The sequence below is a fragment of the Equus quagga genome, chromosome 10 (genome assembly GCF_021613505.1).
Source record: "Equus quagga isolate Etosha38 chromosome 10, UCLA_HA_Equagga_1.0, whole genome shotgun sequence".
Taxonomy (NCBI): domain Eukaryota; kingdom Metazoa; phylum Chordata; class Mammalia; order Perissodactyla; family Equidae; genus Equus; species Equus quagga.
In genome coordinates, this window is record NC_060276.1 from 24,328,549 (window position 1) to 24,352,019 (window position 23,471).

A 23,471-nucleotide genomic window follows, 5' to 3' on the forward strand; every position below is an offset into this window, starting at 1 on the left:
TTTAGGGGAGCACAATTACAATCTCTGGTTCACTACAAGAACTGCAGTTAAAAATCCAGATTATCATTCAGAGATTCAGAACCAAGATAGAGAAAGTAGGTGCTATTTCAACGTTAACCTACCTGAGTTATAATTTACTAGGCCAAGCCTCCTTTTTTTGTATTTTCTGGGTCCTGGACTTTTCTTCCAACCTGATGATCCCACGCACAGTTTTCCATTCAGTCTTCCACCCATTAGAACCCGGCTTTACAACTACCACGTTATCAATGTAACTCTTCCTAAAGTCACCAACAATTTCCATGTTGATAAATCCAAGGGCTGCTTCTCTGCTTGTCTCACTTGACCCTTCAGCAATATTATACGGGTAACTACTCTCTTCTGGAAAACGTGTCCTCTTTTGGCTTTAGTTACACCACAGTCTCTTGGATTTCCTCCAATCACTCACTGCCCTCTCCTTCCCAGTCTCCTTTGATGGTTCCTCTTTTTCTGCCTTATCTTTAAATCATGGAATACCTCAGGGCTCGTTCTTGAGGCTCTTTTATTCTCTCTCCTTAGGGATATCATACAGTCCCATGCCTTTAAATACCACCTGTATGCTAATGAGTGCCAATTTCATATCTCCAGCTCTGGCTTGTCAAATTGATGTGTCCCACTGCCTAACTAGCGCCTTCACTTGGCTATCTATATGTTATCTCAAAATTAATCTGTTTTATCTTCCATCCTTATTCCTCTTTCAGCCTTTCCTATTTCATTAATGGCAGCATTGTCCACCCAGTTGTTTAAGCCAAAGCTTTTATTTTTCCCTTTCCTTCATTCCTCATATCTAATCTTGAGGAAATCTTGTTGGTTCTACCTTCAAAGTAAATTTCAAATCTGCCCAATGGCCCTGTGAGGTATAAATATTATTACTTCCCTTGTGTAGTTCCACAAGCAGAGATTAAGAGAGCATGTTAGTAATTTGCCTAAGGGTACATAGCTTTTACACAGAGGAATCCTTATGTCAAATCCACTGCTCTTTTTATCATACCTTGACCCTCAGAGAATACTGTGAATTAATTAGTAAACAGATTGATCTACATAGTAATAAAATTCATGACCATGGCTTTATCAGAAGAATAATCTCATCTACTGAAAAATAATCTGCTATCTATAGAGTAGAAACATTTGTTACAAAAAAGAGCTTTCTTACATGTAATATAGGATAACACTGATATCACCACATGTCAGTCCCTCTCAATATATAAAATCAGTTTCAGAATTTGAGACTATGAAAGATAGACAACTTGATTTCCAGAAGACCGTTTTTCCTTCAAGGATATATGGCCAATTGTACCCAAAACCTATTGCATTCTTTCTGTAGGCTTTTATCCCCCTTCTCCCCCTCCAACAAGGGTATTCAGTCAAGAGAAAGGCTTGCCGAACTTTTATTTTGGCTTCTCTACTGTGATAATTTTATTAATATTCAATGTTCCTCAAAAAAAAAAGCCAAGGAGACAGAGGAGAGAACTTCGGCAGAGCCCATATACATCTTGATTATATTGGCTAAATATTGAATGACATTTCGAGATAAGAAGACTATATTTTAATCAACGAAGAGTTATTTTAAATGCTTGAAACAAATGCAAATATTATTAGTATGATCAGGGAAGCCAACTGATTGCCATCATTGGCAGCTGTACCTTTTGTATATTATGAATTTTACTAGAAAGTTATCTTTCCAATTGTAGAAACTGTCTTCCTGAATGAAGTGAGGGCACTATTTTACTGTTTGCCTGTTTTTCCCCAATGATTTCTTGCAGCGTCATAAAATCCCTGCAACATTATTAGTGATCTTAATGAATTTTTAGTGACACCCACTTGACATTTGTTTGGCATTGACTTCATTTCTAAGCCTTGAATGGCATTATCACTTTATGGACTGCTCAAAATCAACTTGACTGGGAGTTTATTTTATACTTGGAGACTTAACTATATTTTTTACAGAATTCCTTGTACGTTCACTCAAATGCTAAAGGTCTTTGTGACATTTTGTTTATATATTTAAAATATAAGTATAGACTGGGATTTTGGGTAATTTTAATGTCTTTTGGAAAGAGCAGACTTTGGTTTTAATAAAATGCGTAAATGTATCTTCTTTGAATTCCCAACAGAGCTGTGTACCATGGAGTGTGGTAGCCATGGAGTCTGCTCAAGGGGAATTTGCCAATGCGAAGAAGGCTGGGTAGGACCAACATGTGAAGAACGCTCCTGTCATTCACACTGTGCTGAGCATGGCCAGTGCAAAGACGGAAAATGTGAGTGTAGCCCTGGATGGGAGGGCGACCACTGCACGATTGGTAAGTACTACTATACTTTGAACAAAGTAAATTGGATTAATTGAAGAAGTAAAAGCAGTCTAGCAAGTCAATCACCAGGGTTTTCATAGAATTTGAGGTTGGAGGAGATAGAAGGAGGGTTAGTCATAGTTTGTAGGTTTCATTAACTGGGAGGTTTCTTCTTTTGTTGATAATACCTTATTTCTTGTGTCATTTCCTTTCTCATCACTTCAGTATTCCTTGTATTTTTGCCTTCCAAGTGCTTTGAGTTATTCAAATGAAAGATGATACATTGGAATAAAGCATCGTTAGTTAATAAGAGAAGTGTTTTTGTTGTGAAGATAACATTCACTGCTCATTTTTCCTTTTGAAAAGTATAGGTTGTTTTGGTTGAAAGCACTTAGAGGCAATTTCATTAAATGAGACTACTTTAACAGGGGCCATTCAATATCATTAAGGACTGTCTTTAATGTACATGAGGAAGACATTCCTGACCTACCATCACTAGAACATCTGTGTTGAATTGTTTATTGGGTCGTATAGAGAGTTTGTACCGAGGCATCTGCCCTCTCTCATCTCCTGTCAGCAATTTCACTCATTTTCAGAATGCTGCCTGAGAGAACAGTCTGTGGCTATGAGAAAACCTCTGTAATAGTTAATCTATCACATGGTCTTCACACAATTAAAAAAACACTACATAAGAAATGACGAAATCCGGCCATTTGTGACAACATGGATGGACCTTGAGGGTATTATGTTGAGTGAAATAAGTCAGAGGGAGAAAGTCAAATACCATATGATCTCACTCATAAGTAGACGATAAAAACAACAAAGAAAAAACACCTAGCATTGGAGATTGGACTGGTGGTTACCATTGGGGAAGGGGAAGGGAGGAGGGCAAAAGACGTGATTAGGCTCACATGTGAGGGGTGCACTATAATTAGTGTTCGGGTGGTGAACATGATGTAATGTACACAGAATTCGAAATATGACGTACATCCGAAAAAAATAGAAATTAAAAAAAATCTTAAAAAAACACTAATAGTAATCAAGGTTTCAGTTTTAAAATGCTTTATTTTTCTGGAAAAATACACGTATCTGCCACAAAGCTTCCCTGCATATACAGAGGGATGAGTAAGATTCCCACTATTTAGCTAAGGAAAATGGGTCACAGAGTGTTCCAGTGGCATTTCATGAACACACAAACAATTCATGCAGAGCAAAGGCAAGCATGCCCTCTGGATAACAAATTCATTGTCTGTGGGCTCTTTTTCCCTGACTAGACGGTACTACAGCTTTCATTTTTAGGTGAAAGTATTTTGTTATAACGGTTGGAACCTGCCAAAGTAATGTATAATATATATAATATATATAACATATAATCTTAATAAACTGCATTACTACTCTACTAAAGGTACAGTAAGTCTTGTTCTGTGACTGTGGAAAATATTTAAGATTCATTAAAAAGGTGGTGAGGGGTGAGATTCAGATGCAGCTTAAGTAATTACATTCCTGCACTACAGTAAGTTTATTGCCTTCACATAAGAGGATTTAAATATTGTGATGATTACCAAAGGTGGTTACTCCAGAACTCCCTTCTAAAGATATTACTAATAAGAAGTTCAATCTAGTGCTCTTTCATGAAAGTTATTACTGAAATGTAAAAATGCAGTTCTTATACTTTTAATGAAATATGACACTTTTTTTGGAAGCCTAATAGAGTTTCTTGGAGAGAAGCCATTAATATCTTTCCCACAGAAAATATTATTCACAAACTGCACAGGCCAGTATACCAACTTTTGAGCTGGAGGCATTTCAGTAGTGTGCAGTTTGCTGTTCTCCTCCCAGGCAACACATAGTAAACCATTAGTACATGTTATGTAGCTTTGCTCTGCCAGAAATTGATTCAATCACTATTTCCCCCCCTTTTCAGCTCACTACTTAGATGCTGTCCGAGGTAAGATTTTTCTCACTAGTTTTATAACAGAAAAATATTTTAAACGGAAAATATGCATGTGGGAAAGGAAGGGTTGGTGGGATTTTTTTTCTTTTACTTTTGTCAAGCTTTCTTAAGTGTAATATTGCCAGGTTCGTGCTATAATAGTCAGACTAAAAAGTAATTTGTTTTTCTAACATCAAAGAGTCATTTTTTGCCTTAGTGTATAATGGATTGATAAGTAGTTTTAAGAACTATTTTTCCTTGTCTTTACGTTGAGTTCTATGTGTGTGTGTGTGTGTCTGTGTGCATGTCTGTGTGTATAACATGGACAGGAAATTATTAAGTGAACTAATTTGTTGGTAGACAGCTGAACTTTTTCTTTAACGTAACAATATAGCTCTAAGCCCCTGTACTGTATCCTTACAAGGGCAGGAGAATTATCCCCCTGTAAGTACCCTATCATCCATCCCCCAAGGGACCTGCCTTTAAGGCATAAGGGATATACCTTTATCCATTGGATATACCTTGAGAATGGAACTAGATAAATTCCTTTCTTAATCCTATATATGTTCATCCTATACTACTTCTTGAGAAATATATATATATATATAAAATCTTTTCATATTTTCTAACAGCCATCTGTCATTTTATTTTAAAGTTTTTTCATCCTCTGGTCTGTTGATAGTTGCCTGGAAACCATTTGGAAGGAATACTGGGTTACTTCTACAGAATTAAAAGAAAAACATTCTTTTGCTCTTTACACTTCTGGAATTTTCTTTCAAAAACAGAAAATGAAAAGAGTGTTGATTGGACTGTCTCCAGTAAAATCTAGACTTAGCCCTGTATTGCTACTGGGAAAATTTCCAGAAGCTGTATGCCATTATTGCTGTCATCGGCCCACTGAGCGCTTGGCATATGCACAGTTGCCCTTTGGAAGAGCCTAACTCTAAACTACTGGTAGAAAGAGTAGGGCATCCCTGAGAAATTAAAAGTCTAAATGGACACCATTGTTAGTGTTTGTGGTTTATCAATGGCTAGAAGTCATTTAAGCATAACAATTTCCTCTTGACTATATTTATCCAGTTATTCCGTAGAATACTGAAAGTCTAAATTTGGCATGCGTTAATTCCATAAACATTTGTTGAGCACTTACTACAGGCATAATATGATGCTAGCTTCAGAGAAAGATATCAGATAAACAAAAAATTCAATCCTTAGCCCTTAGATCAATAATAATCTTGAGAGGAAAAGTTAAGTAGTTGTAAAACAACTGCAGCACGTTTCTATGGCACCATATGGGCAAATACTTAACGGTATGGTCTGAACTGTATACGAACACACCTAAGTCCCAAAGCAGTACATCAGAAGGGAAAAAGCAGCCCAGACTAGAAGTAGTTAAGGAAAGTTTCTCTTCATAGAAACTGCTGTCTTTTCCCAACTTATTGGCCTTAACTAGATATAATATCATCCATCCATTTTTGATTGAAATGAAGAGATAAGTTATTCGAAAAGAAACCAAAAACATTTCTATCTCTATCACAGTTTTCATCTTATCTGAACCAGAGGTGGGGAATTGGAGTTAGCACTAATAATGCTTAATTGGCTCTCTAAGGAAAAGCACGGCAGAGTAAGGGATAACAAGTTCCCTGGGAAGGTTTGGTAAGCAAGCAATCTCCTCTTCCATTTATTCAACACCTCATCTGAATGGAGCCCAGATCAGATGCTTGCCTATAGGCAGATACATCATTGTTGGTCTGTCCTATTCTGACGTCTCTGTGATTGTTATCTGCTGTCTTTTCAGATGGCTGCCCAGGACTCTGCTTCGGAAATGGGCGATGTACCCTGGATCAAAATGGTTGGCACTGTGTGTGTCAGGTGGGTTGGAGTGGGACAGGCTGCAATGTTGTCATGGAAATGCTTTGTGGAGATAACTTGGACAATGATGGAGGTGAGTCATTTATAAAATGTTCGTATAAGAAAGGAATAGCCCAGCCTCTAGCACAGTGATGACCAATCTGGCCAACAGTGAAAATCAGGAATCCTTAGTATAAACAAACAATATTGAGTTACGTAAGGTCATACAAGTTTTTTCAATCTCAACTTATTGAATATTCACTGTGATAAGACAATACTCCAAACTCTTTGCATGCATTATATATGATTTAATTTTCACGACAATGCTATTAAGTTTAGCTACTATTATTTTTCCTGTTTATAGATGGGAAAGTTGATACTTGGAGTGCAGATGGTAAGTGACTTTTCCAAGGTCACACAGCTAGAAAGTAAAAGAACCAAGGTTCCAATTCAGGGCTATATTACTTCAGAGTCTGTTTTCTTTACTACTACAACCATGCTGCTTCCCGTACCTATGACTTTTATTATTCCAAATTAAATTAATGTACCATTGTCCAAACTGTCAGATGCTAGTGTAGCTTGCATTATACACACTGTGAAATAGTGTTCTTTGTTCTTAGTCATTTAGGGCTCCCTCTTGTGTCTCTACCTTTTAGTAACACTTTATATCTGTCAAGGGACACAGCATCAAGACAATTCACAGTAGAAATTTTTATATTTAATTCAAGAGCTGCAAATGGTGTTTTAAAAAGCAATATGTGGCTCCAAGGCCTCAGGGTAACCACCTATTTTATCAAACAAACAAAAGCATCTAATACATTGTACAATCAGGCCTCCAAACAGCCCAAATCACCTCTGAATGAGCCTGAAACAACAAATCCTCACTTTCCTATTACTTTCTCCTCAAGGAAACATGAAATTACCAAAAAAAGTTTATTTCTAGTTTCTATATATTAGCTTAAAATTGAAGCAGATTATTAAATTTGACTCCTCAGGTTTCTATATCTGCCTAGACAATTATATACTTTGTTATTTGAATCCAGACATAGGGCTTAAATCAATAAGGTAGCAATCATAGTTTAAGCACCTAATTGGGTGTAAGAGTTTGCTCCTTTATTTGTTCTAGCTAGCCGTTTACCTTAAAACGTTATAAGACCTTATGAATTTCAAGCTGAAGCAGCTTCATCATTAAGAGCACAGGGCTTTGAAGTTAGACTTTCTGGGTTCAAATATTAGCTCTGCTATGTACTTACTGGCTGTGAGATTTGGGAAAAGTTTGTTGATATCTCTGTGCTTCAATTTCCTTATCTCTAAAATGGGGCTGATAATAATATTAACTGTCTAATAGGATTGTTAGAAATATTAAATGAGATAATTCATGTGAACTACTTAAAAGATGATAAACTACACCACTCATCTCCCCCACACACACATACACACATAATGAGCTTAGGATAACCATTTTCTGAAGAGACAGTTTACTACTACCCACCTAAATTGAAAACTTTATTTGGAAAGCCAGAGTGAGATTTTCAATTAAATGGGGTACACTGATCAGCTATTTACTTGACTTTTATGGTCCTCCAAGATTCACCTTCACCTTCCTTTACCACCTTTTCATAATATGCCCCTTAACCTGGTATGCCCTCTCCTCTACACCCATCATTCTCTGTCCATCATTTAAGTCCCAACTCAAGCCATATCTTTCATGGAACCTCTGACATCCACCACCCCAATCTCCCATGGTGCTTATCATGTGCACCATGTAATCGAATACTTAATTATATTTTGTCTATATGGTTTTCTTATTACATGTTAAGCATGACTCATAGTTATATGCCCAACATAATCACTAATAACATTAGCTCGCTTGTATTCAGGATTTACTATGTGCAAGGCACTGTGCTGAGTCCTTTATGTGAATTATTTCATTTGGTCCCCATGAGGTGAGGACTACTATTAATACTACTTTACGAATTAGGAAACTGAGGCACGGAAACGTTAAGTAAGTTTCTCAAGATCATATAGCAAGGAAATGATAAAGCCAGGGTACAAACCTAAGTGGTCTGTCTCTTTCCAAAAAGGATTTGAGGTAGTAATAGAGATTTCCCAGTTGATGAATTGATTACAAGGTTTGTGCTCAGAAAATACATTAACAACCTATGCGATTATAATTTCTGACTCAGTTAGGGTTGAGCCAAAATAAGTGTCCTGCCCTAATAAAGCACAGCTTGATAAAAATAATTGAGTACTTAATTATAAAGTATTTGTTTATGACCTCAAGTTCACCTCAAGGCAGTCAAAAGTGTTGCATGAATGGATCCATTAAATATTAATGAATTCGTGGATTATCAATTCTCAATATCTGTGGTATATGTAGATACAAAAAGTATAAAAGATTTTGCTGAATCTGTATTGACCTCTGAACATTCTTTTAAAACTATGTATCTATGTGGGAATCAAAAATCAAAGACCCTGTTAAGACTTTAGTGCATTTGTAAGATTGTCTCTTTAGGGAGTGGTGGGGGAAAGCTCCTTGAGAGTTCCCTTACCACTTTTTTCCTTTAGTAGGATTAAGATGATATTGATGATAAATATAGATTCACTTCTACCTTGAGATGAAAAGATGGATCAAATAACCTCTGAAAGCCCCATGACTAAGATTTTGGACAATAATTCCATTTGTATGATATCTAAATATTATCCCTAAGAGTACGTTAAACGCCTCTCATTTGATCTCAGCGCTCCAGCTATCCAGAATGGCTAGATTCATTTAGTTGAATATGACTAATGATTAATATTTGCATACGTCTGTGCATGTGTGTGTGTGTGTGCATTTCAATTAAATCAGAAAGTGCCAATTGAATGTTTTAGAAAAAAGTGGTCCTAGTTTTTAAAATGTAATTCTTAAGAAATCTTCCCAATCAAAAATAAAATCACTTTCAAGCAGTTGCTTCAAGTGGCTGCTGCCTGATTACTCCATATTATAGCTGGTACTTAAAGAATGACGGGATTTTTTTGCATTCTAATCAGCTTTGAATACTCATTAGTATCGCTGCTACTTCCTGCGGCTTTGACTTTGTTACACTCTGATTCGATGCATTGTGACTCTTAGTAACTAATTGGGCTGCATTGAATATGTGGGTTGACACAGCTGGTCTAGGAACTATCTAAGTGCTCCTTGAATAGTAAAAACAGAACAGAGAACAAATAACCTTTGGATTTTTTTCCGTAACATGCAAAAAAACGAAAGCTATCTTATGCATTGTGTATATAAGACCTAATTACTATAGAAATCACAAACCTATCAAATGTCTTGACCTTATGTATGCCCTTAGCTAACAAGCACCTACCACGTGCACACCCTGTGCTTGGAGGAGAAGGCAACATTATGGTGACCACATTTTCATTTGTTAATCATGTGTCCTGATTTGGGGTTGGGAAAATAAGATCACCATACATTACATGCACGAATGAATTGACATTAGAAAAAACATTTAGACATTATATTAACTGAATCAGAATAGCTAAAACAAAGAATAGTGAGAGCAAGCTAGAACTATCAGACATTAAAGAATATTTTAAAGGTAAGATAATTAAAATAAAGTGATACTGATGTAAGAGTAGACAGATCAATACAACCAAATAAAAAGCTCTGGAACACACTCTAGTACAAATAAAAATTTAGTATATTATAAAACCAGCATCAAAAATCAGTGGGGGAAAAGCATTATGAAATAAATGATGCTGAGACAACTGTTAAGAAAAAAAACTTAGATTTTCAATTCACACCATATTCCAAAAGAATAAGATAAATAAAAACACTCCAGCTGATTAATGAGTTGAAGGTAAAAGAAAACCCAAACATAATTAGAAGAAAATATAGATGACAGATCTCAAGATAAGAAAGGATTTCTCAAACATAAAAGCAAGGAAATAAATTGCAATATGAAAAAAATGATGAATTGGACTTTATCAAAATTTTAAACTTCTTTATGATGTTTGGCTAAGTTTGTAGACCATCTAGTATCTATTTGAACACATCAAAATCTGGACTGTCTGATACAGTTGCCACTAGCCACATGTGAGTATTTAAATTTAAATAACATTTAAAATTTCATTTCTCAGTTGCATTAGTCTCATCTCAAATGCTCAATAGTCACATGAGGCTAGTGACTACTGTATTGGCACTGATTGAGAGCATTCCCGTCATCAGAAAAAGTTCTATTGGATAGCACTGATCCAAATGTTTGACTCAAATGTTTAGCTTTCAGTCAGATATTTCATATTGGGTACCCAGTTTTCCATTCATTCATTACTACTTTGTGCCAAGTATTGTGCTTGGCACCGGGGAGAAAATGACAAACAAGACAAGTTTCTGCCTTCATGGAGCTTATGATCTAGGGTGGAAGACAGATATAAAGCAAGAAACCACACAAATAAGTATATATTTTCAACTGTAAAGAGTGCTATAAAAATTTTAGAGTGCTATAAACGTGTATAGGGGGACCCAACCAAATCTATGTGATAAGGGAGGCCTCACACAAATCAGGGGAAGAACTTTCCAGGTCAAGGGAACACAGCATGTACAAACGCCCTGAGGTGGAAATGTGCTATACTCTTCTAGGAAGTAAAAGGTAAGTCATTGTGGCTGGAATACAATGAGTCAGGGAGAGATCGGTGGGAGATGAAAATATAAAGGTAGGCACTGGACAGATCATACAGAACAGTGCGAATTTTATAAGATCTTCAGCTATGAACAAAGATTACATTTTTTTCCTTTTTCTCCCCAAAGCCCCCTGATACATAGTTGTATGTTCTTTTTGTTGTGGGTGGGTCCTTCTAGTTGTGGTATGTGGGACGCTGCCTCAGCGTGGCTTGATGAGCAGTGTCAGGTCCGCACCCAGGATTCAAACCAACGAAACACTGGGCTGCCTGCAAGCGGAGCGCGCAAACTTAAGCTCTCGGCCACGGGGCCAGCCCCCAAAGATTACATTTTATTCACTCTAGTTACAGAGGAAGGAAAGCGGTTTCTGATACTGTGGAAAGATTGTCAAGAAAGTTCAATTAAAAAGATATAGAATAAGAGTGTTTAATCAAAGTGGACTTTCCCCTCTTGATCACTTAAGTATTTGTCACATGTTTGTCCAAACTTCTCTTGTACAAATTCTTCCAGTGGTCTATATTCATATTCATTGGTAAAATCAATAAGTTAATTGCATAAAAGAGAATGATCTTCCAGGATCATTCTTCATAACAAGTCACCATTCATTAAGAATAATAGCTGTTTGCAAGCCTATTTTATGATGTAGTGTTTCTAGATCTAGAAATCAGCACCATGGGTGAATTATGAACACATATAAGCTCATGGATCAATAAGCCTCATGTTTTGAATGTCACCAGCATGCTGCAGTGTTTAATAAATAGAAAAATGAAATAGAAGGAGCAATGAATTGATAACATTTGCTCTGTTTAGGGGCCAGACACCTGCTCCACGTTTACTTTTAAGATTTGGCTGGTACAAAAGACCTAGAATCAGAAAGCATACTCCTAATTATTCTCTTCTGACCATCTCCTCCTCATTTCCAAGCAACTCCTTTATTAAAGGATCATCACTTAGTTATGAGAGCCGAAACTGCCAAGTGATTCCAGATACAAGTGGGACAGGACTGAAATTTTAAATAAGGTGTCAGAGAAAGTCTCACTGGGAAGATGGCATTTGAGTAAAGACTTAAAGGAGGTGAGGGGTGAGCCGTACTGATATTGGAGAGAACAACACTCCAGGCCTAGGAATAGTGGGGAAGGGGGTTGCAGGATAGTAGGAGGTCAGGTCAGAGAGCTAAGAGAGAGACAGCAAGGAACCAGACTGTGAGGAAGTAAGTCTTGTCAGGACATGGGCTTTCACTCTGAGGGATATGGGAAGCCATTGATGGCAGGTGGGGACCAGGAGGACATGAACATTAGTGGCATATGAACTATTTATTTTTCTGACCCAGAAAAAGCAAATTGTATGAGGTTACAGCAATAACAGTGATTTGAGCAGGTCAAATCCTGAGTACGCTTGAGCTTCTCCCACTTTCTTTTTACTAATACAGCAAAAAGCTTGGGTGAAAAGTCAGCCTGAATAAATGAAAAAAAATTGTTTCTAAACTATTTCCAAAGGAAATACAGTCCTATTACCTTCAATGCATATAATGGCAACAACTAAGCTAACAGGAGTGCCTAGTAGGGAACCTGCTTTAGTAAAAATTTATGAATGATTTATAATTAGCCAGTGTTCATGGGTTTCTAAAATGCCTGAGATTTTGTTTAACTGAGTCACTGAAATGATCAGCCCCTCAATTTCTCTTTCACTACTAATTTGCTTGGCAGACCCTCTATTCTGTAGATGCTGAAAAGGTTAAGCTTCAATCCAGCCCCTGTCCGACTGATAGCAAATTCTGAATTTATGAAATTCAATGAATAAAGATTTACTGTAGCATTAGTGTCTATTTAGAGCCACATAAGATCCCACCTATCTGACAACCTAACAGAGCAGAGTTCACAAAATGAACACGTTCCAACAAACTGAATATGCTACACAAAGGTTAATTGCCCTCTGGCCAGTGAGAAGGCAACTTCAGTAGCAATGAGTCTGAACATTTTAAGCTGCCACTGCAGACCATTGGCATCTACCCCTAGGACTCTATGCTTAGACTCTTTGCAGTCTGTACAGTCCAGATTTTGGTTAATGGCAATACCTCACATTTATCAGGAGTGCTAGCTATGTACTAAACACTGTGCTAAATAAACTCTTTATGATTATTATAGCACATGACCCTTACAACAACTCTATGGGTGGGTATTTTTATTATTCCCATCTTGTAGATAAGGAAATTGAGACTCCAAAAGTTGAACTGATTTGTCCAGGATTATATCGATTGTGAGTGGTAAAGTCAAGATTAGAATCAAAGTAGTCTGGTTCTTTGACATTAACCACTGCATGCGTTCTAAATGCCTATATAAAGTCAGGCACTTGGAAGTCTTACAGCCGAGGTCAGTACTCATAATACTACTTAGATTATGATGTTGAACCTGTGATCTGCAGTCCGAACACTGGGCGCTAATATGACTCCCAGATTACTTGCAGCTCTGCAACCACATTTAGCCTCCCCATCTTTATTTGTAAAATGGGGATGAGAATGTCTACCTAACAAGATTCTTGTAGGGATTAGTTGAAGTAATATATGTGGAAGTACCTAGTGCCATACCTCACAAATATTAACTAATCTATACATGTTTCCAAATCCTTTTGGATACCTTACCATGAACAAGCTGTCCTTTTTTTTATCAAGATGATAATGTGAGTGCTGTCCCTAAAAGGTATATATTTATAAATTCATTTTAAGGATTAGGAAAGTATGAGTTTTTCCCAACATCATTCATATTCCTTTGTCCAATCCTTCTTTCAACCAAGGGTATACATCTAGTAGGTAAAAGTTTAATAGTGAATGACTTGATCATGTACAACAGAAATCAGTGTCCTTGATCTTCATCAGTACCAGTTAAGCCAGCTGGCATAGTCCTTAACTGGTTGGCAAAGCTAGGATCAGTGAGTGCCATGTTTAGTCCTTCAAGACAGTTTAACCTCCTTCTTTTTTGCTTTTATTTTTATTCCTTTAAAGGGAATAAGCCCTAAAAGTAAAATAAGTTAACATTTCATATGTCCATATCTGATACCCTGAGCCTGGCTGTCAGGAGGGTGCCACAGCTTCCAATTCAGAACAATAAAAGAATCGTTAACAGCCAAAAAAAAAAAAAGAAGAAGAAGAAGAAAGAAAGAAAAAAGAAACCCACACATGCAGTGTGACTGTCATTTGCACTTCTTTGTAACAGTCTAGACATACTGTATGGGGTGTTATCTAATGTGATAATTGGTAAGAAGATCTTTGCCCATCTACCGGGCTTACCTATGAATTATAATTTGGGGGTTGCATGCCATTATTGGTTTGCTTGCCTGCAGCCTTTCTAGATTCAACAGAAGTCTTGCTGTTCTCTCAGAAAACAAAGGTCTTAGAGGGTCAGCCCTGTATAATAGGCAATTATTAAATAGGAAACATTAGCTTGGAATTTATAGCGCGTAACTAGATGAGAATGTGAGTCCCAATTCTGAATTGGCTCTGTGTTTAGTTTTAGAATACAGTTTTGAAGATCATTTGGGCATTACTATTTATTTAAAATCGATTTATTTTCAGAAATAAGTTAGAATTGTGTGGTTGACAGATTGAAACCTGTGAATGCCCAGTCTGATTATTACTAGTGCATTTGTTACCAATTGAAAGATAAAGGTGACTGCCCATTCGAAAAGCAGTTTTTCATTGTTTAGTACATTATTCCAGACATGAGAAAACTCTTCTTCATCCTGATATTTTTGCCAGCTTTCCAGTGCATCCAGATGTTTAATTAGCAGAGTAAAGAGATAATGTGCTGATAGGAGGCTGAGAACAACGTATTGGAGAGAGAGATGGTAACGGCATCTAAAATCTATAGAAAATCTATTAATATAATTTGCTGAATGAGGGGTAATGGGGAGCAGGAGACTTCTTATTGAAATGAATCCACACTTAAAAGTTAGTCAGTGAAAAAGAAATATGTATACAGAGAAGTAGAAATCGGGGCAAAAATACCTTGAACAAACAGGGAAGACAAAAAGAAGCAAACTGCATTTTAAATCAAAGTAGTATCTATGGTACAGGGAATATGAAAGGACCTCATGCGGGGAAAATATTTCCTGGGTGCCCTACAGCTGCTGTGCCACATGCCTGCTCTCTTGGTGTTCCTGGCTTTCATTGCCCCGAGCTGTGGTATGTCCCCCTCCAGCTCCATAGGAGCAGCCATGTAAGGGAGAGAGAGCAAGCAAAAGAGCCACATGACACCAGTGCCAGTAACTTTCATCATCAGCCTTAAGGAGCCGGTAATCCATCTGAACCTCCCTATTCCACTGCAAGCCAGGAAGATTAGCGTCTTTCTATTTACCCTTGTTAAACATCTAAATTAGAGCCACTTGTCTGCTTTAAGGACTTTGGAAGGACTTTAATTTTTTTGCTTATTGGGTGTGGAATGAATTGTCCATATGCTCAATTTAAGCACTCCAACCTCTTCTCTTTGCATGTAACTCTCTTATAACATTTACTGCATTTTTAACTAGCATAAGAGTCAGCTGTTCTATACACCTATTTCTCCTACTAAGCTCCAAGCCCCTGAAAACAGGAAAAGGACCTTTTTCTTTCTTTACTTCTGCAAGCACCTAACACAGTGTTTTGCACCTATTATATTCTCAATGGTCTCCCCTCCTCCTGGAACCCCTATGCCCCACATCATTTCTCTACCAAAGAATGAAGGCTTTATGTGATTTTTTTTATTGGTACAACCGTGCATTCAGGAGTCTAGAGTAAATGGTGATGGCCTAGGAAATGAAAGAGAGTGACTCATCACGTTCATATACCTGAGATTTATTAGTACTTGCATCAAATAACTACTGTTAGGAACAAGTAAGCTCTAGTTGCTTCTACAAATTCCTAAAAATGTAGTTCTGAAAATTTAATTGCTTCAGAATTTCCCAGATTAAGTATGTGTAATCCTGGGCTCTGAAGAAATTCTGACTCAATAGTTGGGGCTCAAGAATATACATATTTAATAAGCTCCCTAGGTAATTGACTACACATTCGAAAATCACTGCCCTGCTCTACACTTTGTCACCACAAGAATACCAACCTTTATTTTGAGAATTACCACTAGACAAGAATATTGGGAGAATTTTTAAAATACAAGCTAATTCAAGTTGACAAGCGTTTGTTGATTGTTTGCTCATAAATGTACATGGTGTGAGAAATTCGAAAGAATTATAAGAAATCATTGCTATCCTGGAGGAATCGTCTTGATGAGGAAGAAGGAACCTTCTAAAGAGTGATATCTAACAGAATAATCTATCCAAATACTAAACAATACACCACAGCCTATATATGCTAGAGAATTCAAGAAAGATTTATGAACAACATACTTTGAATTTCACTGATGTGCCATATAAACTCAGAGTGAGTGCTAATTCATGAGAAACGTGTATTTAATAGATTCTATTCTCAAAATATGGACAGTTACCTTTGGCTATATTCTAGATTTTTCTCCATTTGTGCATATTTTAAACTATTTTGTTTCTCTTGAAACTAAATTTCAAAATTGTTTTTTTTTTTCAGATGGTTTGACCGACTGTGTGGACCCTGATTGTTGTCAACAAAGCAACTGTTATGTAAGTCCTCTCTGTCAGGGCTCACCAGATCCTCTTGACCTCATTCAGCAAAGCCAACCCCTCTTCTCTCAGCACACTTCAAGACTCTTCTATGATCGAATCAAATTCCTCATTGGCAAGGACAGTACTCATGTCATTCCTCCCGAGATCTCATTTGACAGCAGGTATATATGTATTTATTTTATTGCTTAATGAACAGTAGTCCCATTTTTCCTTAACTATGAAAGGAAGATAACTTCTAAAGATCAGATTGCTTCCCGTTCCACACAGTCCATACTGATTTCTTTTTTAGGCTTCTCTGGAATGCCCAACACCTTACTGATTAGTTAAGGGAGAAAATTCATTTTTAGAGATTCTTTATCATAAAAGACACATATATAAATATGTATGTGTGTATCTATATATATGTACACACGCACATATAGACACATGTATAAATGATGAAATAAAGTATAGATGTGGCTTTTAATGACAAAAATAGGATGGATGACAAATTAGGACAAAAATAGGATGACAAAATATAGGATGAAGCATAATTTGGAAATTTATTGTTTAACTTCTGGATTGATCCCTTGAAAAATTCTTGAATTTCAAAAGGTAAATTTTAAGTTTTATCCTGTGATGTAAAATGTTTCCATATGAAAGACCAGAGTGAATTTGATGTCCTAATGAGGAATGCAAGCCTTGTGAAAATCCGTCTTCTAAGAAAGCTCAAATGCATGCATTGTCACTAAAGACCTGAGACCAAAGTCCAATCCATTAGGTGAAGAAATTTTTAAAAATTATCTTACTTATTTGAAGTACAATAACATGAATTTGCTCATTATTCTCTGCTTCATCTTCAACAATGATTTATTTTACTAATTGGCACTAGATATAAGTCACTGAAGTCAACATTTCTGGTCTCTTTAAAATGTTCTCCTTTGTTCATTCTACAAGTTGATATTTTACTAGCTTCTAGACTATTGCAAACAAGAATTTTTTAAAAAATATGGAAAGTATTTGTCCAGGAGCTCCTGTCTACATCCCACCCACTCAGTTACCTCCTGCTGAGTGTTATCAGTCCTCAAGAAAAACTCGGTCAAGGGTTTATATTGTTATCAGTGCCAATCTAAGAAAATTCAACTCAATCTTGACCTATACACAGTAGAAAAGGGAAAAAAAGATGTGCTTGGAAATTTAAAACACTCAGCGTCCTTCCCACAGATTGTATACTAGAACTGTTATTGAAACTTAAAACTTTCTCATTATTTTTATTATTGTGCAGTTCTGACCTTTTAGGTCTCTGACAGAACCCAAAATCCAAATGCCAATGCATCACAAGAAAGTCCTTTTCTGCCAGGAGATCTAGTCAAAGTTTCCCTTCTTCAGAGACTCAATAATCCCCATTTTGAAGTGTTTCTCCCAGCTCAATAACAACTCTGGGGTAACTTGTGGATGGGCTGCAGTCAAAGTAATTATTTAAATAGTGGAGACTTATTTATTGTACACAAGAGGAACAAGAGGAACAAAACGCAGCCCTTACCCCCATTTTCCTATTTAAGGTAGAGGTAAGTCATCAACTCTGTAGCTTTCTCCATGCTTAGGGAAAAGTCAATCCAAAAAACAAAGTGAAAGAAATAACAACCTCCATGACATGGAGATATATTAAATGACTCACTGAACTCAAGTAAAGGGAGAAAGTCAGGACCTGAGAGAGACAGGAGACAAGTCATTATGACCCAGAGCAGGGTGTTTGAGCAATAAACTTAGAAAAGTGAGGAGAAACTTCAACCCCTGCAGTTCAGCTTCATGCTTCAGCAGCACTTGCCAGCCGCTCACAGAGTGAACAAACCTATTACTTGTGGCGGTTAATGCCCTTCTCCTCCTCCTGGTTTGACTGAGTTTTCCTCACTCTTTCATAAAATTCTCCAAGTTATTATTTGGCTCTGCAAGTCATGTTTGAATTCAGGACGACAGGATTCCTTCATCTAGCGGTCTCAGCTGTTACAGACATATCTAATCCGTCCAAAAAGGCACGGGCCTTTTCCAAGGGAAATAGTTGGGGACAAGCAGTGTATATTTCCTCTCAAGAACTCCACACGTGCAGTGTTACTCTGGGTATCTCTAGGTAAAATAAATCAAACTCTGATCACATATATAAACAATAATATTATAGGCTCTTAGGTCGATATAGTACTTTTTAGTTTGCAAAGCTCTCAAATACACATTATTTTATTTTATCCTCACAGTATCCCTGTGAAGTAGGTTTGTATTGGTGCATATTATATATGAGGAAACTGAGGTTCAGAGAGATTCAATACCTTTCCCAGCATCACACAGCCAGCAAGTTTGTACTGTAGCAGGTACACCACAGCTGCCCCATTTCAACATATCCTTAAATAAGCCTGGTGACTTGGATCTAATTTATACTAGATAAATGGCATCTAGGTTAACACAAGAAACTTAGAAACCAAGTAATATTTACAAATCCAGTTCAGTTTAATACATTTCAATGACATTATTTACAAATGCCAAGCCAGTGCTAATGAACTTCCTCTTGGTAGAAGAACACAATAGAATGACTGGTGAACTGGGTCTTTTGCTCCCTGTAAATTGTTATGGAGTGCTTATTATGTGTCAAGTCTCACCCTAAGCTTTTACTTGCGTTATCTCATTTCATCCTTACAAAAACCCTATGTGGTAGGCACTATTATTATCCTCACTTTTGTGGTGCAAAAACAAGAACTGAGATGTCAAGTAAGTCACCTGCCCAAGGTCACAACCAGTGAGAGTCAGAGCCAGAATTCGAAACCAAGCAGACTGATACTGAGAGCCTGACCTCTAAACCATTATGTCGAGCCACTTCAGCTGCTTAGAAAGCCGGGCTAGCTGACCCTGAAAAGACTTATGGCCCTTAGACATTCCTGACTGTGGGGTTGCTCTCCTCAGACAGATCTAGAATACTTATGCGCCATAATCTGGTAAACCAATCTGCTTTTTCGCTTTTGCCACATACTTGAGAGATAGGTGGGTAGGCAGATGAAGAAAGCATTACCAACAGGTTCATTTGCCTACTGGCAAAATGTGACCCACACAGATGAGTTGCTGCTGAGTGTTGCCACCAACAGGAGCCTTTGGAGCTAAAGATGGCATGCAAGTGACCAGCTGTTGCAAGGACACATAAAGGTTAAATAACTGTTCATCCTTGTGCATCCAAGTGAGACTACCCTTTCTTGTTATGAGTTTGCTGCACTGGCATGTGAGGGCACATGGAATGTGTGCCTCCTGTGCCCCATGATGGTGTAATGTCACTGTGAACATGCAACCTGCCTTTGGTGGAGCCCCTAGCAAGCCCAACTCAGTTACTGTTTTTTCCTAAATACATTTTACCCTATAGCCTGTTTCTTTCTTTTTTTCAATCTACTCCAAACATGACTACAAAGCAAACCACATATTCTACATGCCCTGTATGACTTATTACTTTTTAATAATGTAAATAGGTGAACAGAAGCATTATTGATCTTCAGTGTCTAAGCATTTAATCACTATTAATAATGTAAAAGGTTTTTATAAATATGTAAAAACAAGAGTACATTAAACTAAACGACAGCAGTAATTTGCAAAGCCAGACATTTCACTCGCCATCGCTAATGGAGAAGTGCATTTAAAACACAAAATCCTATGAGGGTTAGTGCAACCGCTGACAGCAAGGTCTGGCCAAACTCATCTGTCTGTTTTGTAGCCATGAGAGGCTGATCCCCACATCAATCCGTGTCAAGCAGCTACAACAGAGATTGCTTAATATCAGCCCACACATGTATTTTGTTTGGCCCAACATTTAGAAATTAGGAGCTGTCATATAAAAATTGGAATATCTTCCTTCTCTAGAAAATTTACCAAGTTTGGCATCTCTGGGCCCACGGGCATGGCAGAGGTCGTCTGGATCAAAGTTGGGCCAGCTGCCCCTCTGGATGGGATATGACGTGCCTCTCTACCTCACCATGCATTGTCTCCCTTACACCTGGCTCACTTCCCTCACTTTCCATTTCATGCCTGGCCCTGCTGGCATTTGAGTTTGTAACCTCTGGACTACACAGCTTCTATAGCTTTCCTTGGAAAGACCTCAAGTGTTTTTTTTCTTTCTGATCTATTTCCCTGAGAGTCTTTAAAAATCTAATCTTATCTTTTTACTTAACTTCTGAACCTGTAGTATGTTGGTTTAAAAAGAAAAAGAAGGTGAACAGGAACTAGAAATCACAACTGGCACCTGGCAGGAAGTAGATGAAAAATGAGTGAATGAGTGAGTGGCTTAGTTGTAGTGACACGGAAGTGCTTTTCTCATATTTGCTAATGAAAAACTTGTTTTGGTTACCTAGAACACACAGATGATATTAGGACCAAATAAGTCAATTCCCAAATGCAGAGCCTAAAGGTAAGATTACTGTTCTCCAAATAGCACAGGAACAAATTTATAAAAGACGAAGTGATTATATAACAGTAGCAAACTAATTACTCTTTTTTTTAACTTATGAGACATTCTACCACTGTCAGAGCCTGTCCATGATTGACATCATTTGTAACTTTATATAAGCATCAATAATTCTCTCTGCGTTCAGTGGGCTGGTTAATGAAAATTCAGAGACAAGAAAAAATTAGAAAATAAGGAGCAGTATCAGGAAGTCAGTAGGATAATTGCTGTTAACTGGCTCACTTTGGCCTGCGTCATTATTCGGTGTCATGAGAAAACCACAGACAAGTGCCCCAAAATGAATTGAGATACTACAAATACCTTGAGTATGGCATTTTTAGCAAACTCTTTACTTACCTAAGCCTTCCTCCTTCTTTACTATACCCCACTTGATAATGAAATCTTGAATCATGCTCCTGATTATTCATGCTACCTGGTAACAGCCATCATTACTTATCATAACTTGTTTAATAAAACATGCCTTTCTCACTTAGTTGAGCTGGGAATTTATACCATTTGAAATCCGGTGAATGGAAAAATGAGTTATTGAATCAAGACTTGGGTTAAGGGGAAGGTTGCAGAAATATGGTCACTGCTGCAGAAGCTGCTGATCGTGCATATGGAGTAAGACATAAGAATAACCATACTTGACAGGTACCAATTACTGTTTTTTAAAAATATGTATTTTGTTGGAATATTAGTATTTCCAGAGTAACTGAGGACTTTAAATTCCTTAGAAGAGATAGTAAAGTCCTCTGCCATCTCTAATGTAACATAATATCTCGATATCATCTCATTTTTTTAAAAGGGGTGAGGATGTGTATTCATCCACTTAGCAAATATTTTTTGAGTACCCATTCTGTGCCAGGAACTATGTAGATGGAGGTAAACATAACAATCACAGTCCCCTTATTCACAGAATTTCCCTTACACTCTAGTGGTGGAGGCAGTCAAAACATCAAGTGAACACAAAAATAATTAAATCAATTACAAATTGCAACAAGTTCTGTGGATTATGGAACATCAGGTTTCTAAGGGAGCTTGAATTTCATCAACTCAGTGGTCTCGAATTCAACTGCTTTGATGGAGCAGACAGGTAACCTAAATGGATGTAAGACAAGAGGTATCCTAGCAAATGAGGCAAAGTCATTAAACAATTACAGAAGTGAGACTGACCTGGAAGTTTTCAGCAATAACTCAGAGATGGGACTAATTGACACAAGTGAGCATGAAGAGCTGCTAAAATTGACACACACAGGAGACTATTGATGACTTGCCAGAAAAATACAAAGCTTATTTGCACAGTGAGCAGCTTAACTTTTTGCAAGAAGTTTCATCCTTTGACATTTGAGGCTATAAATAATTTTTTCTACAATTTAAAGTGTTTGTATTAAATAGATGAATTCAAGGGAAAAAACAATCATCAAATAAATTCCCACTTACTACAATGAAAAAATTCCCATTAACCACACATTGGCGTCTTTTATAACTAGATCCTAGAGTTTCATTCAAGATAATCCATATTGTGGAAGGTTGATCATTTCACTCTTAAGATTGATGAGCAATCCAATGTTTACTTGGTTCATTTATTCATTCAGTGATTGGCACTGTCCTAGGCTCTGGGCTACAGCAGATAAAGTGCCTTCCCCGTACAGTCTAGTGAAGAAGACTGATAACAATGAAAAAGGTAAATGTCACATAGGTATGAGTACTGTCAAGTGAGATTTAAAAAAAGGTTAGGGACAGAGAGTGGCCATTTAGACAGAGTGGGCCAGGAAAGACTGTCTGGGGAGGTGACACTACAGCAGAGACCTCCTAGCATTTATATGTTAGATGATCTTGGCATTTATCTATATGTTAGATGTTTCCTGCCACCTAGACCCTTACGCAATAGATTGTCACACAAGCTGGAGCCTGGCGGTGACTTTTAGGGGCCCACTGAATGAAGATTCTGCAGTATTGTGTGAAATATAAAGGTAAAATAAACCTTCCTCAAGGAATTACTACCTACTGGTTACTGTACTAGGTTTTACTGATAAGTGGATGGGATGCCTGTCCTCCAGGAGTACACTGAACAAATTTAAATAGCTCAGGCGAACTGAATAGCCTCTAGAAAGAGAAATCAGCAACAACCCTATACCATTTAGCCATAAAAAAGAAAAAAAACCAAATAGCAGATCTTCATCAATTTTTGTTGAACTCAAAAGAGAACAAATATATAGAAACCTCTTACTAATTTGGAATTATGAAAAAGAAGAGGTGAGAAAAGCTTACATTTTAGAATATTTATAGGGAAATACAATGTTATTACAGTATTCAATTCACATTCAGCTTTGCCTATGTACAAGTAACCCCTAGAAGGTCTATAACATAATCATTCGTAATTTTGCTGAGGTACAAATTTGAATCCATATGCTTTGTGTTTAACTTTTTCGTGAATCTGTTAGTTTAGGACCTCCGAGTCTATTTGCTAATGGCAGATTTTTGTGTATTTTTAATCGAGGAATGTGTAAAACATTATATCAGGTACACGACCAGGGGTTGTTAAACACACAATGCAACAATTGTTGCATAAATTGAATAAACTAAGGACTAGGGGAAGCTCTTCCTAAGGCATCAGCATCCGCA

General features: G+C 37.2%; 1 protein-coding gene across 1 annotated transcript in view; it reads left to right on the plus strand.

The window, feature by feature from the left end:
- Window positions 1-23,471, plus strand: part of TENM1 (teneurin transmembrane protein 1) — a 526,446-nt gene that overhangs the window by 350,334 nt on the left and 152,641 nt on the right. The window contains exons 12-15 of the mRNA XM_046672513.1: window positions 2,151-2,336; window positions 4,249-4,272; window positions 6,056-6,202; window positions 16,341-16,557. Of these exons, the coding sequence (XP_046528469.1) occupies window positions 2,151-2,336; window positions 4,249-4,272; window positions 6,056-6,202; window positions 16,341-16,557 (574 nt within the window). The remainder of the gene's footprint in view (window positions 1-2,150; window positions 2,337-4,248; window positions 4,273-6,055; window positions 6,203-16,340; window positions 16,558-23,471) is intronic.